Below are 16,244 nucleotides of genomic sequence, written 5' to 3'. Positions count from 1 at the left end.
CTGACTCTCCCACAGTAGTCGTAAAAACTTATAATAGTTCTAAAGAAAGCCAATTATCAATAGGCCTATGCACTAATGCATGCAGGACTACTATTTTCCAGTTATTCAAATGCCAAATGGCCATTTTCCCCTCTCCTGATCTCACGATATAAATAAGTAATAGGAAAATCAAAGTTACTTTTTGGAAGTACTGTAGTCAAATAATTGTGCACAAGTCTTCATGATTCAGAATCCTTACGGTACATTGCAATCTGTATATTACAGTAGTAATGTCACTAGAGCAAAACAGTTAACATCCCAGGGACGCAAGTCCACCAAAATTGTTGTGTCCCATAGAAAAAATGCTTTCATCCCGATCGAACACCAATTGCATTTATTGTATGACCTTCTTTACTTGTGTAGTTGTAAAGATGACATGATAGAATCACAGCCTACACTGTGATCGGAGTGTGACATGCCTGAGATTGACTGGCGCACAGGGTCACAAGGACTGAAAAAGTTTGCAAAAAGAAACTATTGTGGTATGAATACACATTTTACTTTAGCAGTTCTCAATAGGGAGAGAATCAAGAAACTGAGATGGAAATTCCTTGTCAGTATCAGAGATGTTAGCTCCCACAAAATTCCTTGTCTCAACTCATAACAGTTTATGATCAAAACAATGGTTCAAATACTATGTGATACTCTCTGAAAAAATTCAAGCACATCTTCTTACCATGAGCGCTTGTTGTTGAAACATACTTACTGTATGTGACTACAAGGCCTAACGTTATGATATTTGAGTGCACACATATGATAGCCTGTAAGGGATGTTCCACCCTTTGGGTTTGACTGGAGGTACAGTGTACAAAAAACCGGTACATAGGGATTGAATGCAAATTTCACCAGACTTAGATTATGTTCCTCATTAACATATCAAAAAGAAATTTTGACCTGGACTATTCTTTTAACATTAAACTGAGAATTGCATGCACAGACTAATATCATCGTTTTAATAGCAAATTGTAAAGATTTTCTGCATTCGATGAGGTTCAAAGGTTATGTATAACTGTGAATTTAAATTTGTTTCACAGAATTTCGCTACTTTAGAACGGTGAAAAACACATTGACTTGCAGGCACACACATAATGTGGGCTAAGTTAAATTGTTATACTAATTTCAAAAGTGTGTAATAACATTGTACATACAGTACTTCACTGAATGGAATAGGTTACAAAGCATACTGTATGTGGATATCAAAACAGTTGTATTAAAGATTTACTAGAAAAACGTTTTTCATAAACATTAAATAAATTTAGAAAGGGATACAGAAAATATGGGGTGACTAATGTTTGGAAAAAAGTGAGAGTACTCAAGTAATATGTGGAGAATGTTGTCACACAAATGAAAAGAGAGAGGTTTTCTTTGTCTAGATACACTTGACAACTTGTCTTACAGTAATGTATGTATACATGTTAGCAGATTTATCAAGGTACAGTAAGAAATGTTTCTCTTCTTTTCAATTCAGCTGCTTTGCTGTGGTCTGATAAGACAGAGCGACCTTCAACAGAATCTCTCATCCAGTGGAAGCAGCTTCCTGTGCCAAAGATGAAGCCAGATGACGCATGGAGCGAAGAGAATGCCCTCTTTGGAGAGAACGATTATAAAGACATTCTTGGTGATGGAACATACGATTTGCGTAGAAATATAAAAAGTGGGCCGTGGTGGTTGAAGGGCTGGAAGCCTAAAAACGAGCTTCAGATGCTAATTGCCAAGAAAAAATATGTTGGAAACGACATGGGCCCAAAGGAAAGACATGACTTACAGAAAAGAATGTTCTATTTGTATAAAAAGTTAAATAGAAATAAGGGCAAATGGATGTATAAAACTGATGACTAGAGGGGGCACTGAATAATCAAATCAGAAGGCAATTCTTGAAGGGAAATTACTACTAGAGACTGATGAATTGGATCTGCTCTTGACATGGCAAAAAGTCACCCTCTCTTACTGGTGGAAGCTATATTTTGTGCTTGCTATGTATCTAAAATGTTTATGCAAGCACACTAATCATGCAAAGTGTATTTTTGGAATCAAGTGTTCCTCTGTGGTCCAAAGCAGTGAAGTGTCTTCATGGATGGAACTGGATCTATTGAACATGGCATGTCCGGGAATGTATATTTGAGTTGTACCAGCAAACGTGGTACAGTAAGCATTTGTCATTAACTATCCACATATATAAGTAAACAGTTAATCTGTCTGTATATTCTGGTACTGTGCCATCTTGCAGTCACATATGTGCATATTAACCTGGCCTCATTTGAAATCAGTATGGGGTCATAGGTTCAAATAATTCCTCCACTCAACTTTGATTCACCAACTTACCATATCAGATCACTGAGTAGTTGCTGGTTTTGGGGCATTGAGAAGGTAGTCATGAATCTGAAGAAAATAACATTTTTGTCCTTGGTAAACAATGTTTGTTCTACAAACAACTGTACTCTTGTGAAGTCCTGTAGCAGGTGTTTTTCAATAACGGAGCTAAATATTATCCATGATTATATTGCAGATCATTGGACTGTTGTACCATTGGCATGTAACCTCAGAACCATTAATTTTTTTTAAAAGGATGCTTTTCATTACAACATCTACTAAAATATCACCAAAGCAATAACAAAATGCCTTGTGTACCCATTTGCTACCCAGAATAAACATCCACCACTAGTAAACATGCATAGCTCAGTAGGAAATATAGCAGAAGTCACTGGTACCCTGTCCCAGCAACCTTACCTAAAGTACTACCTCACTGGCCATTTTAGTACAACAGGGACAGTCAAGAGGGCAAATCAGTGGAAACCGTGGCTTAGTACACATACTGTACAGTATGTACTATCCAGCACAACATATCACTGACCAGTAAGTCATGGAAAATGTACAGGCTAAATTGCAAAATGCGTCCATTTTCTCAATGAAACATTGGTGCTAACCGTGGTGTGCATGATGTACAGTATCATGATGCTAGCCTTGGTGCGCATGATGTATCATGATGCTAGCCCAATGTGCGCATGATGTATCATGATGCTAGCCCAATGTGCGCATGATGTATCATGATGCTAGCCTTGGTACACATGATGTATCATGATGCTAGCCGTGGTGCGCATGATGTATCATGGTGCTAGCCTTGGTGCGCATGATGTATCATGATGCTAGCCTTGGTACACATGATGTATCATGATGCTAGCCGTGGTGCGCATGATGTATCATGATGCTAGCCGTGGTGCGCATGATGTATCATGATGCTAGCCGTGGTGCGCATGATGTATCATGATGCTAGCCGTGGTGCGCATAATGTATCATGGTGCTAGCCTTGGTGCGCATGATGTATCATGATGCTAGCCGTGGTGCGCATGATGTATCATGATGCTAGCCGTGGTACACATGATGTATCATGATGCTAGCCGTGGTGCGCATGATGTATCATGATGCTAACCTTGGTGCGCATGATGTATCATAATGCTAGCCGTGGTGCGCATGATGTATCATGATGCTAACCGTGGTGCGCATGATGTATCCTGTTTTCATATTTTTCCAAACTGGATATGTACAGTAGTTACTCTGTTGATTTAAGGAAGCAATGTCATTCTGAGCTATTATGTAATGCCTGGTATTCAAGGTATTAGTGGGTCATTTATAATGGTTTTTATTACAGTATGCCCAAAGTGTAATAACATATTAGGATTTTGAAGGCTGTTTCCAAACAAATAATTCATGGAAATATTCATCATAGCATGTTTTGATATGAAGTTAAGCAATGATATGTGTTCTTATCTGAAGACTACAATAAAGCTCTGTTTCATATAATGCAAGTTATTTATTTACATTTATAATCAGTGTTTAACTGTAATGAAGTGATTTATGGTACCCGATCAGCATTAAACAATTTTCCTTGCTATGGTTATGTAATTTCACTGGCTCATAACAAAAGGATTTTTAACTTGAAAAGATAACAAGCAAATTTGAGCTTAAAGTCTGGAAAGCTTGTAAAACCCTAATCCCATATAAGTGGAAGTTGGATGAACTTCATATTTGTACTTCATACCTCTCTTACATGTTTCATACTGTGTGCATTTCGACCTACCCGCAGTCAGCACGAACAACTACCTCAGTACCACATTGGAAACATGCCCCCAAAGAAGATGTATACTCAGCCAAGCCCGAACCATGTTTGGGTGATAAACTTTTGTTTACCTGCTGTTTGGTAGGTTAGAAAACCCTTGCTCAAGTTGGCATGTGTGTGTGTATGTGACATGAGCATGTACAGTTAATGCTATAACTCAAGGTCAATGAACAACTTGCTTGAACTTCATATTTGGTATGTAGATCTCCCTTGAGTGCAAGAAAACTATTGAAATAGGTATATCTCAAGAAGGGAAGCTTGGGCAGACCTCATATTTAATGTGGTGAAGTACCACATAAAGTACAAGAAGCCTATTGCTTTTGGTGGAGGTCACATGCCATTTGGGGTCACCAGGGGACAAATTGTGAAAATCTTGTGAACACGACATCTCAAGAAGGGAAGGTCGGACCAATTTCATATTTAATGTGTAGAAGTAACATATTGAGTTGCAAGAAGCCTATCGTTTTGGTGGAGGACAAAGGTCATTTGGGGTCACATTGTGAAAACTTTGTAAACAGGATATCTCAAGATGGGAAGCAAAAGCAGACTTCATATTTAGTGTGTAGAAGTACCATATTGAGTACAAGATGCCTATTTTGTTTGGTGGAGGTAATAGGTCTTCTGGGGTCATCAGAGGTCAAATTGTGAAAACCTTGTAAACATGATATCTCAATATTGGAAGCTTGGGCAAATCTCGTACTTGCTATGGGGTGTATAACATTGAGTAAAAAAGAAGCCTTAAGATTTTGGTGGAGGTCAAATGTCATTTGGGCAGAACAGGTCAAATCGTGAAAGGCTTGTAAACATGTGCAACCTCACTACACTTTATGTCAGATTCATGAAGAAAAACTGCTCATGTTACATCATCGAAACCACAATGCATTTAGCATTATGGTTAAATCTGGCAATGAGCAGCTCATGCATAATTATAGATTAATATCTGTTTTACCTTCAATATCTAAACTTATTGAACGACTTGTTCCCAACCGTTTTTACAACTTTATACTTAAACACGACTTGTATCCAAATCAATATGGTTCCCGCAAAAAACACAACATGTATGGCGGCACTCAATCTTGTCGACATAATCTAGGAATGATTGGATAATACGCTACACAGCTGCACTCTTCTTTGATCTTTCAACATCTTTTGATACCATTGACCACCGCATTCTTCTACAAAATACTTACTTGTTATGGGGTACGTGGAACATCTTTAAATTGGTTCCAGAGTTATTAAGTGATCCTTATCACTTATTGTCGTATATATAATGTTAATAGCTATTTATTGACCGTGAAAATCGTTACCCTAATCAGTGTCTAAGTTGCCCCTTATAGACAATATACACTAAATGATGCTCACTCGGGTCTGTTTGGGGTCCGAAGGAACATATGTGCGACGTGGCGGAGGATTTATCCATATCACATAGTTCCAGATATCATCTATACACAAAATACACGTGTTCATTATTTAGTAGTTAGAACGCTTGTGGAAGTTGTGGTAATAATATGTGTGGTCGTGCCACATGTTAAACAATTATGCAAATCGGAATAGTTTCTTTTCAGTTTAACTTTCAGTTTATTGACAATTTCATTGTTCAAGACTAAACAAAATATACATAATTACACAAATTAATCTTTATTAACAAATTGGAAGGTAAAAGCAGGAAATACACATTTATCGCAAATTAATTGATTTCTTTTGATTGAATTTTCCGTCTATTGACAATTTGATTGTGAACGTACATTGAACATACACAACTACACATTATTTACACTTAATCATGTTATCCGCCCTCAGTAGACACACTCGTGTCTCAAAGTTTACGGAAACGAACAATTCACTTCTTCTCCATTAATTGAAAAGAGGGTAGATGTCTTGGTGAAGTTTGACATTAGCAACCTGGTATGATCGAGTTAGATTGTAGATAACAATACAAAAACGAAAATATGAGATAATTGAAATTTCAGTACAATTCGTACTTTCGAAATGGAGACAAAATTGTGAAGTCGAAACTTTGTTTTAACAAACTGCTGTCCCAAGCGAATGTTTCAGTACCTCTCACCCCATTGACTCAAGGTATTCACCATATACAGAGGCGTGATCCAGGGAAAGAATATTTTCATGATGTTCAAAGAGATTGGTTGTTGAAGGAGATTGTAATCTAGAGCGATTTGGGGGGGGGGCGGGGAAATGTGAAATGGTGTATTAGGTGGCATATGTAGCCTAATTGTTAGATAAATAATAAGATATACCCGCTAATAACTACTTAAGATTTTCTTGTTGCGAGATTGAAAAGGGTGTGTACACGCTCACACACTGCCCTGGGTCCGCATCATAAGTGACAAAACATATAACCAAAATGCATTTATAATATCAAGGTGTACTTTTACCCGTATTGCACACACAAAACTTATCACAAAGTCTGGGAATGTTCATTTCTTCAGTAGTCTTCTTATTACATCTAATATCAAGTTATTGCGATGTATAAGACTCTCAATTGACGTAACTTCATGTACATGTGCATATTATGTTGGCCTTCCTTTCTCCTACAAAGATTGGCTTGTCAGTTTTATATGTCAGAGACCTATAGCGAATATGAGCAAAGAATTGAATCACAGAGAAATTTGTCTAATATACTTTACTTTTGGGACCAAGTGGGGGGGAGTTTACTCCACGCGAAGAGGGGAGGGGGGCACAGTATACGCTAGGGTGCCCAAAAAAATATATAAAATGTGTGTGTTTTGTTGGTTTCGATGTCACGTGTACATTGAGTCGGAAACTTGTATTGTCATACCCAACAGAGTTGTCAGACACTTACATGACCAAATATAAAATCAGAATTTCCGCAAAATGGTTGACGGCACAGATGGAGGTCGGGGATGGAGCATTAATGCAAATAGTTAGCCCAGCTATCAAAAATGAAAATTGTTGATGCTGCAAAACAATAAGAAATAAAATAAACAACAATAGATAGTGTCTTCTAATTGTTAATTGGCAGGTGGAGATTTGTAATCCATGGTGGCATCGATGGATACAGCCCATGCATGCTAGTTTTTTCTTTTTTTGGTTTGTTCTACCGATAAGGCTGACACGGTGCTGAAGGCCTTTTTAGGAGCTGTTGATGAGTTTGGTCTTCCTCAGCGTGTCCGATCAGATAAAGGAGGAGAAAACACGCTTGTGTGCAAATTCATGTTAGAACACCCCTTGAGAGGTACAGGGAGGGTATCTCTCAAGTTGCTGGAAAATCAGTACACAACCAGCGATCGAATAGAACGACTATGGCGAGATGTTTATAAGGTAAGAACCGCATTCGTTTCTTTCGCTCAGTGCCTATTGTGTAATGGTTATGAGCTGAGAGTGTGAGATTGTCATGAGTTCTGACGCACAAACCTTGTCTGGTGACAGAAGCGCACACTACCAAGTATGATAAGTAGGCTAATGAACACCATCAGCGTGGAAGGGACATCAAATTGACGACATACAAACATTGCAAAACGGTTATAAACAAAGAAGAAAATTATCGATATATGCACACTCTTAAAAAGTACTATTTGTGCAAAACAGTTATTTTCCACACACACGCACCCACACAGATTCGATTCTCAGTTAACATTGTAGCAAGTGGGTCAAAGGTTAATTTTCATAATTTATCGTTTGAAAAGATAAGATCATCTCGTCAAACGGCAATCCAGTCACGTAGATTAGCTTGTTTGAGAGCTGACCTACGTTTCTTTTTTATTTCATTGTTTGTAAAAAAATGACCAGTCATCCAATTACGTCATTCAAACTTGTCCCTAACTGTAACTAGCCTTCGGCCCGATCCCACTATTGCTCAATTTAGATTTGTTTGTTTTGTACATTTACTCTTCAAGCTTGAGTGGTTTCTAGGATCTCTTCTACACGATGGATCAAGAAGGACGGCTGGTGTGATCTTGATTTGTTTGCGCTCCATTAATTACGTCTTCCAGCATGTCATTAACAACCAATTAAAGTCTTTTCGAGATTAATTCATTCATCAAAAAATACAAACTGCCGGAAATCAAACACCAATGCGAATGTGGGTTCAGGGTGCACACAATGATGGATATCAGATTGATTTTCTTGAAGAGGACGTTAGTATTTTCGTTGGTTGAACTTTCTCGTTGTGAGAATGACCTGATGTATCTGGTACAGAATGGTAACATCGTGTCTGCAAATTGCATTTTAAAATCAACCAACGTAAATAAATACCAGACTCGCGTCTCACTGACCAAACCATGTAATGATAAAAGCTTACAGCCAGGCGTTGTCTCTCATATATTTTCTGGGTTACTACATGATAAATAGAATATCTTCTGTCCAAAACATTCACAAAATGTATGCTGTACATTTCTGTGCTTCATATCTTTCCAGACACAGACAGAATATAGAGAGTTAGGTATACAGAAAGACAGCAGGGGCCTAGCCAGCTTTTTGGTGTGTAGGGGGGGGGGGGCAAAGTCAAATATCTGTCCCCAATTTCAGGCACATAGCGGCGGATCGTAGTCTTGGGGGAGGGTTTGAGGGGAGGGGTGTTCCCCTCCCCATTCGAATAGTTTTGTTTTCGAAAAGGGCTTATTAAGGGTGTATTAAAATTTTCCCGTTTTGGTTAAAAAAAAACGAAAATATAATGTACGCGCCTGAGCGGTTGAAAACCATCCGGTTATATCACATATTGAAGATGTATGTGAATACAAATATATGGCCACTCGCGAGACAATGCCCGCGCGCGTAGCCAACATTTTTCTTTTTTTAATTTGCTCCCTTTTTTTTTCACCGTCGCCCATCGTGTCCCAAAAAAATCTGCCCCCCCCTCCCTCATCTCCACTGATAGACAGACAGATACTAGACGGTTCTGTAGACAGATTGACTGCGGTTAAGCGAAAGAGAAGAGAAAGGTATAGGCGGATGCATGGTACGGACCAACGAATAAAGTAAACCTGCACTTGTGGAAAATGTGTTCACATGCATGATAATCAGAAATATAGTAATGACATTAAATCTGATTGTGGCCGTGTCTGATAGATATATAAATTAATTTGGAAGCCAGTATAGTACTGAAAATCATAATCATTATCTTCTTTTAAACAGGAAGATGCTGTTTCATATGGGATTAAGTTAGACGTGTTAGACAACGTGGATCATAGAGACTTGGATGACGAAGTTGAACACCGCGTAGCTGTTCCACACACATTGTCGCTTCAAAATGAACAAAAAAAGAACACTAACTACGAACTTCAGAAGAGATGAGAAACTAGCAAATAATGACGAACAGGTTGCTTATTACATTGCTGTGAGAGAATATGTGCAATCACTCCTGTAAAGCACTGGATCCAGAGGATTATCTATTCGGAATTAATATATATATATATATATATATATATATATATAATATGTTAGATAGGCCTCATTACCACAGAAAAAAAAAAAACGCAGAAATATATTTCACAGAGACCTTCGCTCTCCACGAACTGTCGAGATTTATTTGCCACTATTAACAATCGTTCTTATTACCCTAATTATTATCACCGTTACATTTTATCACCGCTTTACTACTAAGTTCTCGCTCACATCCTGTCAGAAGCAACCCTGTTCACGATACAATATGCGCGTCACTTACTGTCGTATCTCCTTGTTAATAAGCCTTCTAAATTCCGTTCTATTGCATTACTGAATGACTCAACCATGTATTTCCATACTAAACATTTACTTATATCTCTCAGATATCAGATAAATTTGTACAAAGGTTTCGTTTAAACTTGCCCCATTTGTTGGAGGGGATGTGGTTGTGTCGTTCACTATTCCACATCCTGTTCTTACTATACTGTATTTGTTACATGAAGAAACTAATTACAGAACACTTTACAGGCTGTACCCTCTGTTACGAATTCAAACTTAAGGGTGGGGGGGGGGTCCATAACTTTTCTGACGGTTCAAGCGAGGGATCAACTTTATTCGTGTATACGACTATGCTTGCATTATAAAAGGTAATCCGTTTGGAGAGTAGCTCCTGTGTTCTTAAGTTTCCATGGTAACATTGGTTATTTCAAACATTTACATCCATATTAGTACATATGGGTATAGGTATACACAGGAAACTCTTATCTTTGTCCATTATTTTGACCCGCATGGAGATGTGTGTTTCATTCAAAAGTCCCACACAATGACACTTTTGACTAGAAGTATCAAGTAATGAACCAACTTGAGCTTAACGTGTTCAGTGAAATCTTGTACTATGTGCTTATCGTGGCTAATGATGAAAACCTGTAAAGCAGCTCACACCATGCAATACAAAAAAGTCGAAAAACAGTGTCATAGCTATTTATTTTTATTTTGGTATCCTGCGAATTGATGGGTGAGTGGTAGGCCAACTTAACTCCAACATCTGTAAACTTCTTCACTGATCCATACAATATGAAACATATTGCTAATGAGAATTGTCCAGGTTTAAGAGGCTACAATAAAAAAATGCTGTTGTAATGCAAACAGTTGGAAAACCAATTTCTTTTCCACAAATAAAGAGGTTCAAGTGAAACTCTAATGCCCCACCCCCTCCCCCCACCCATACCAACAGCAAGGTACTGTATTTGGGCCACTGGTCTGCCATGAGCATTTGCTGGAGTCAGAAGGCACCATATCCCCTCCCCACCCCATCTGTCCATTACATATTCCAGCACTGTGGATACAGTATAATGTATGGCACATTATATCTGGTTCACAATGAGCCAACTTAGTTAATTGTCGTTCAGCCGCACCCACTCATTGATATGCATGACATAATATCCCCGCCCCCCCCCCGCTTCACTTAAAAAAGTCAGACATATGTACAGCCCACAACCTATCTGTTGCCACCAAATCAATCTGTCATTTATATTAGATATTCTAATCAAAGTTGTATGCCAAAAATACAGCATTTAAGTCCATGTCACCATGCATATTAATTAATTGAAACACTTTCATAAGATGAACACTTACACACTTGCAAACATCAAAAGTGTGCCAAATATGTAATGAAACAAACATGTGCCCCCTCCCCCTGGTGCACCTACATGAAATTGGTCATGCCTACAAAACAAACAATAAACAATGCAAAAATGCATTGTGGTTACGATGATGTAACATAAGCAGTGTTCTTCATGAACCTGACATAATGTATAGTGATGGTGTACAATATACTTGATTCTAAGTAATACAATGAAAAGTTTGCATTTCTGCAATTTGCATTCTGTGGCCCCACCCAAAACATATCTCCCATATTGCTCAACTCCACCCCCCCCCCCCCATTACATCAACTAAAAGCAGCTTAGATTCTTTAAGACTCCACTCACACACCCATATGTGTGCACGTGAAAATAACTGAATACATAAGCACCTCATATGCTTTAAACATAGGAACAGAAACAAAAAGATTAACACACATTTATGTCATGCTAAGGTTCACTGAGTCCAGCAGCAGATAAAATTCCAAACTCAATCTTTTCTTTAAATAATTCATAGGAATTATGGATCAAGAGTTTTAAAATGCAGGCACAGGTGTGGACTTTTGGGAACTGAGATCTCTGGCCTTCATTGAATTCTGCATCGTGCAGAAACTGCAGCTGTGGACTTGACTGAAATCCTATCGCTGGAACTGTGTCCAACCCAGTGGTGAAAATTAGGATGTCCCTATGAGATATTGTTGACTGTTTGTCTATTTAAATAGAACATAAAAAGAAAAGAAAATGTTTAACATTGGGATTCACCAATCATAATCCTTCCTTGGAGTACAGTCGGAATAATTTATGGATTATTGTTACTATGGAAAGCTTAAGTTGGCAATAAGTGCAAAAAGCTGACATGAGCCCATTCTGTTCCATAGAGATTGTCAATGTGAATGTATGTTATCTACTATCATACTTTACAGTGTTCTTAGTTAGGAAAGGGTACGTACCGGTTATGAGAACATTTATGTCAATTGTGTGCACGGGGACATTGTACATAATCTGATGCATCCACATTTAGAGTAAGGGGTTTTCATCAGCTTTACCTGAATAAACAGCATTGACTCTTTTTGCCTTTGGCAAGGGAATCATAAATTTGAAGCGAATTGTAAAAGTAACCTGGCGGGATAGCAGTGGTTTTGGATGGTCTACTGACAGCAATGATTTATCTAAACATACTTTAATTGTTTTGCATTTCTCTAATGGTAGAAACATAGCACTTAGGTTTCTATGTGTGTGTTTAATTAGCAAACATCTTTGACAGGGACATTAAGGTAGAATTTAATTTGTAATCCATAACAGCTTACTTGGATGTTTAACTGCTTTTTCCAGAAAATTTTAGATGAATGCCATAGTAGCCTCTGCATAGTTTTGTGAGCAAATATTGCAGAACCACTTGAGGTAAAAAAAAAATCCAGAACAAAATGCTATGTTTACATTTTGATTCATGAATGACATTGATATAATATCGATAATTTAGCAGATGTCTCAAAGAAACAATGTTACTATGTTCTCCTTACTAACAATTGTTCAGCTGATTATCTGTTAAATAAATTTAACAGATAAGACACAGATGAAACACTGCCTGCAAAATATAAGTAATACATGTCATTCATTATATTACATAATTTCATCATAACATTAAGTTAACTTTACCATCAATATCAATGAGCATGTCAAGCCAGTATGTCAACGTTCTGGCTTCTGCCATTCTTCTATTGCTCCCCTCTGGAGAGAGATCATGACTAAAGAGTCTCTCCATTCTTGAGGCTGTTAGAATATCCTCGCTCCGCATGAAGCACTCTTCCATAACAAGTGGATGAGACCCAATGAGGTCCAGTAGTCCCATTGTAGATAACCCTTCAAGGAAGCTGCAGAGTGAGTGAAACAGAAAGCCCAATTAATTATTCCTTGCCACATTTTATTTGAGTCAATAACAACACTGTACTCCACATTTCAAGTGCTGACAATTATTGATGTCAGCAAATGGATGGTTCCCCAATTGTCAAGTCCACTAATGATTCACTATAAGAATTTTTATGTTTACAAGTTTTTTCAGAGATTTACGTTGACCTCAAATGACCTTTGACACAATAACAAAAGGGGTTCATGTACTCACTAAGGTGCTCGTAAACACCATGTATGAAGTTCTTCCAAGTTTGCACAGTTATCAAAATTTTCAGTAGACTGTTAGTCACGGTCGCCAAATAGCGGTTACATTTAAATACATTTGTCAGGCCTAAAAACCTTGAAAACATGATTTCTCATGGTAGAAGTCAAGGATACTTTGCATAGGCTGCATGATATGTGGGTTTGCCATTTAGAGTACAAGAATCCTGTTGCTTGTGAGGTCAAATCTCATTTGAGATCAGCAGAGGTCAAACTCTGAAATCCCTTTTACATGACTATCTACCGATGGGAATAGTAGATACTTCTCATACTTGGTGTGTGGATGCATCACATTGAGTACAAGACCCCTATTGTTTTTGGTGGAGGTGTGTATTGCCACGTACAGTAGACTGACCTGTGTTTACCATGCCATAGTGTAATTAACTGTACATCAACATTGTGGTTCGGGCCATTTATATTGAGACAGCTATTTCTGGTTTACAAGCAGAAGTCTAGTGCAAATGAAGCCATCGAAACCTCAATGTGTTTTGCAGTCTGGCTTTAATTATACCAGGGAGTTGTTATGGATTATACTATGTACTTAAGAATATTTACAGACTTTGACCTCAAATCACCTTTGACACCTACCAATTCAATAGATATCTTTTACTCATCAACAGAAATCTACATACCAAGTATGAACTTCAACCAAAATGGACTCACCATAGAAAATAAATTTGATGTGTTGTGAAGTGGATCAATACATGTCATATGTCATCCAAGTTGATTCAAGCTTAATAAAATTAGTAAGTTTTCAGACTTAGATGATATTTAATGACTTTTGACCTATTCAGAGAGCACATGGTTTTCTGTGTGTATTGCATAAGATATCATAGTTTTCAGACTTTGACAACTGACTGTTGACCTCAAGTGATAATTGACCTCTACGAAAAATGGTGTTTTTGTGCTCACTAAGTATTTAAAGTCATTGGCTGTTTTTAGCGAGCAAGTGTGTCTTCATTTTCCTACATTGACTATTACTTTGGGTAATACTGTATGATGTTACCAAGCTGTTATCAGATTGCCACCCATGGTGACCACAAATCTCTATTATGTTGGACCCACAAATATGAACCCACTAGCCAAGTATGAAATCCATCATGCACTGTTCTCATAGTTCTTTTGCATCACATACACATACTCTACTACAATCACCCAAATCCTCTTAATCAGTATTAAATGCAGCTAATATGTACTTCAGAATTGGGAGAGACAAAATGTTCATCTGCGAGCGATGACGTCACATACCGACCTTTTGGATGAGGCTAAAACTCTGTGTAGTGCATACTTCTTTTATTTATGTAATTGTCATATTTTAGATTTTTGGACTAGATTATGTTTGAGTACTGAGAAATAAAGGGAGATGAATATACCTTTCATATGCAGACCTGGCTCTGTCAATTACAAGAAATTGAATATGCTCCTTTGCAATTGACTCCTTGTCAGGGAGCGATGGGGTGACTTAAATTATCCCTGCCAATCCCATCAGAAATGATGCAGATTCAACTGCGTCATGTAACTCTTCTGTAGAAGTCGCATTCACGATCTGTCAAACAGAATATGAATATAAACCTATATATATTTATTCTACATTTGAATGCATCTCATTTCATCTTTAAGTTAATTGTTATGTAACTTTTCTTTCCTTCTCTTACTGTTTGCCTAATTTTTTGAAGTCTAGCTGAGAATCCTCTATGGATCCTATAAACTACACTGGAATCATAAATTTAAAGATATGTTTAGAATTACATTGATACTTTCAGATTCTTGAGAGTACTATTCATATAATCCAAATAAAAGAAATTCCACTGAAAACACCTCTTTCCCACAGCCTATCACTACTCCTTGGGTTTCTTGCACTCCCCCCCCCCCAACATCTTTTACCCCTTTCCTCCTTTTCTTGTTTCATTACTTCATCAATTTGTTTATGAAGCAATAATCTGTGCCATTAAACTGTAACACTCTCATCCTTAATCACTTACAGCTTCAATAAGCAACTTGGTTTCTGGATCAGAAACTTCTTCTACAAGTGGAGCTGCTGCTTCAAATCCATATGAAACGATGTTGTACAAACTCCTTGAAAAGAAGTGTGGTGCTGGCCCTCCATGTATTAGTGACACGGCCACCATGGTACCAGCAACTTTGAATAATCCACCATTTAATGCTGGATGAAGAAAAGGAATATAAAACTTGATAAAATCCTGTTTTGAATGAGCATCATGCAATTATTATCTTTGATAGAATAGCTACAAATATAACACAGCTAACTGATAATAAAATATTACTGTAAGTTTTATCAGTCTTGAGGAAGCACATGTTGGGTAGAGGATCAGGCACTGCAACAATTCTTTAACTTAAAGCCAACATGGCAATTGATACAAGGAATTGGCACCAAAGCATTTTTTTCTGCGAGAAACAGACATATACAGTAATTGACACAAAATGAGGAATGAGAACATTAGTCCACAATTCTTTATGTCTCCCACCATGCATTAATACAGTAGCTGCTTAATGGTGCAAAATTGTAAGCCCTGCCTTGATATGAAAATAATGATCGATATAAGAATGCCGGCTACTACAAACTTGATTTTTAAGTTACTCAAGTTATGGCTTGTAACGACACAGCTTTCTACAAATTAAATGGTATGCGAGTGCCAGACTAAGAGAAGCTTGCTGCATGCATCTGTAATGAAAGACATAACAATAACTGAATGTGATCCAGCCAAAAGTTCCAAGTTTAGAAAATAAAGGTTTATATTAAACTGGATAACTTGAAACTGCACCTGAAAATTGTTCTACTTTGCAATATTGCTAGTGCATTATACAGACGCATATCCAGGATTTTCTAACTGGGGGGGGGGGCACAAATTACTATCTAAGCGTAGCTCCACCATATCGGTTGGCACTCGGCGTACAAGAAA

At 37.7% G+C, this 16,244-nt stretch overlaps 1 protein-coding gene across 1 annotated transcript; it reads right to left on the bottom strand.

Annotated features, from left to right (window-relative positions):
* Positions 1–10,775: 10,775 nt before the first annotated feature.
* LOC139976374 (G2/M phase-specific E3 ubiquitin-protein ligase-like) lies at positions 10,776–16,217 on the bottom strand. The gene is made up of 5 exons (XM_071985080.1): positions 16,196–16,217; positions 15,306–15,487; positions 14,979–15,031; positions 12,811–13,025; positions 10,776–11,864 (listed from the first exon to the last, which is right to left on the bottom strand). The coding sequence occupies exons 1-5, from the start codon at positions 16,215–16,217 to the stop codon at positions 11,605–11,607; spliced, it is 732 nt and encodes a 243-aa protein (XP_071841181.1). The 3' UTR covers positions 10,776–11,604.
* Positions 16,218–16,244: the final 27 nt, after the last annotated feature.

This window comes from Apostichopus japonicus, chromosome 11 (assembly GCF_037975245.1).
Source record: "Apostichopus japonicus isolate 1M-3 chromosome 11, ASM3797524v1, whole genome shotgun sequence".
Lineage (NCBI taxonomy): Eukaryota > Metazoa > Echinodermata > Holothuroidea > Aspidochirotida > Stichopodidae > Apostichopus > Apostichopus japonicus.
This window is presented reverse-complemented; position numbering and strand designations above follow the sequence as displayed.

Bases quoted from the DNA above. Each gene is read 5' to 3' on its own strand.
- LOC139976374 (XM_071985080.1), bottom strand. From the start codon at position 16,217: ATGGTGGAGCTACGCTTAGATA. The intron at 13,026-14,978 runs GTAAGAGAAGGA...CTCACTCTGCAG, and splicing joins TTCAAAAAATTAGGCAAACA to CTTCCTTGAAGGGTTATCTA. The intron at 11,865-12,810 runs GTAAAGTTAACT...CTATTTAAATAG, and splicing joins CATGCTCATTGATATTGATG to ACAAACAGTCAACAATATCT.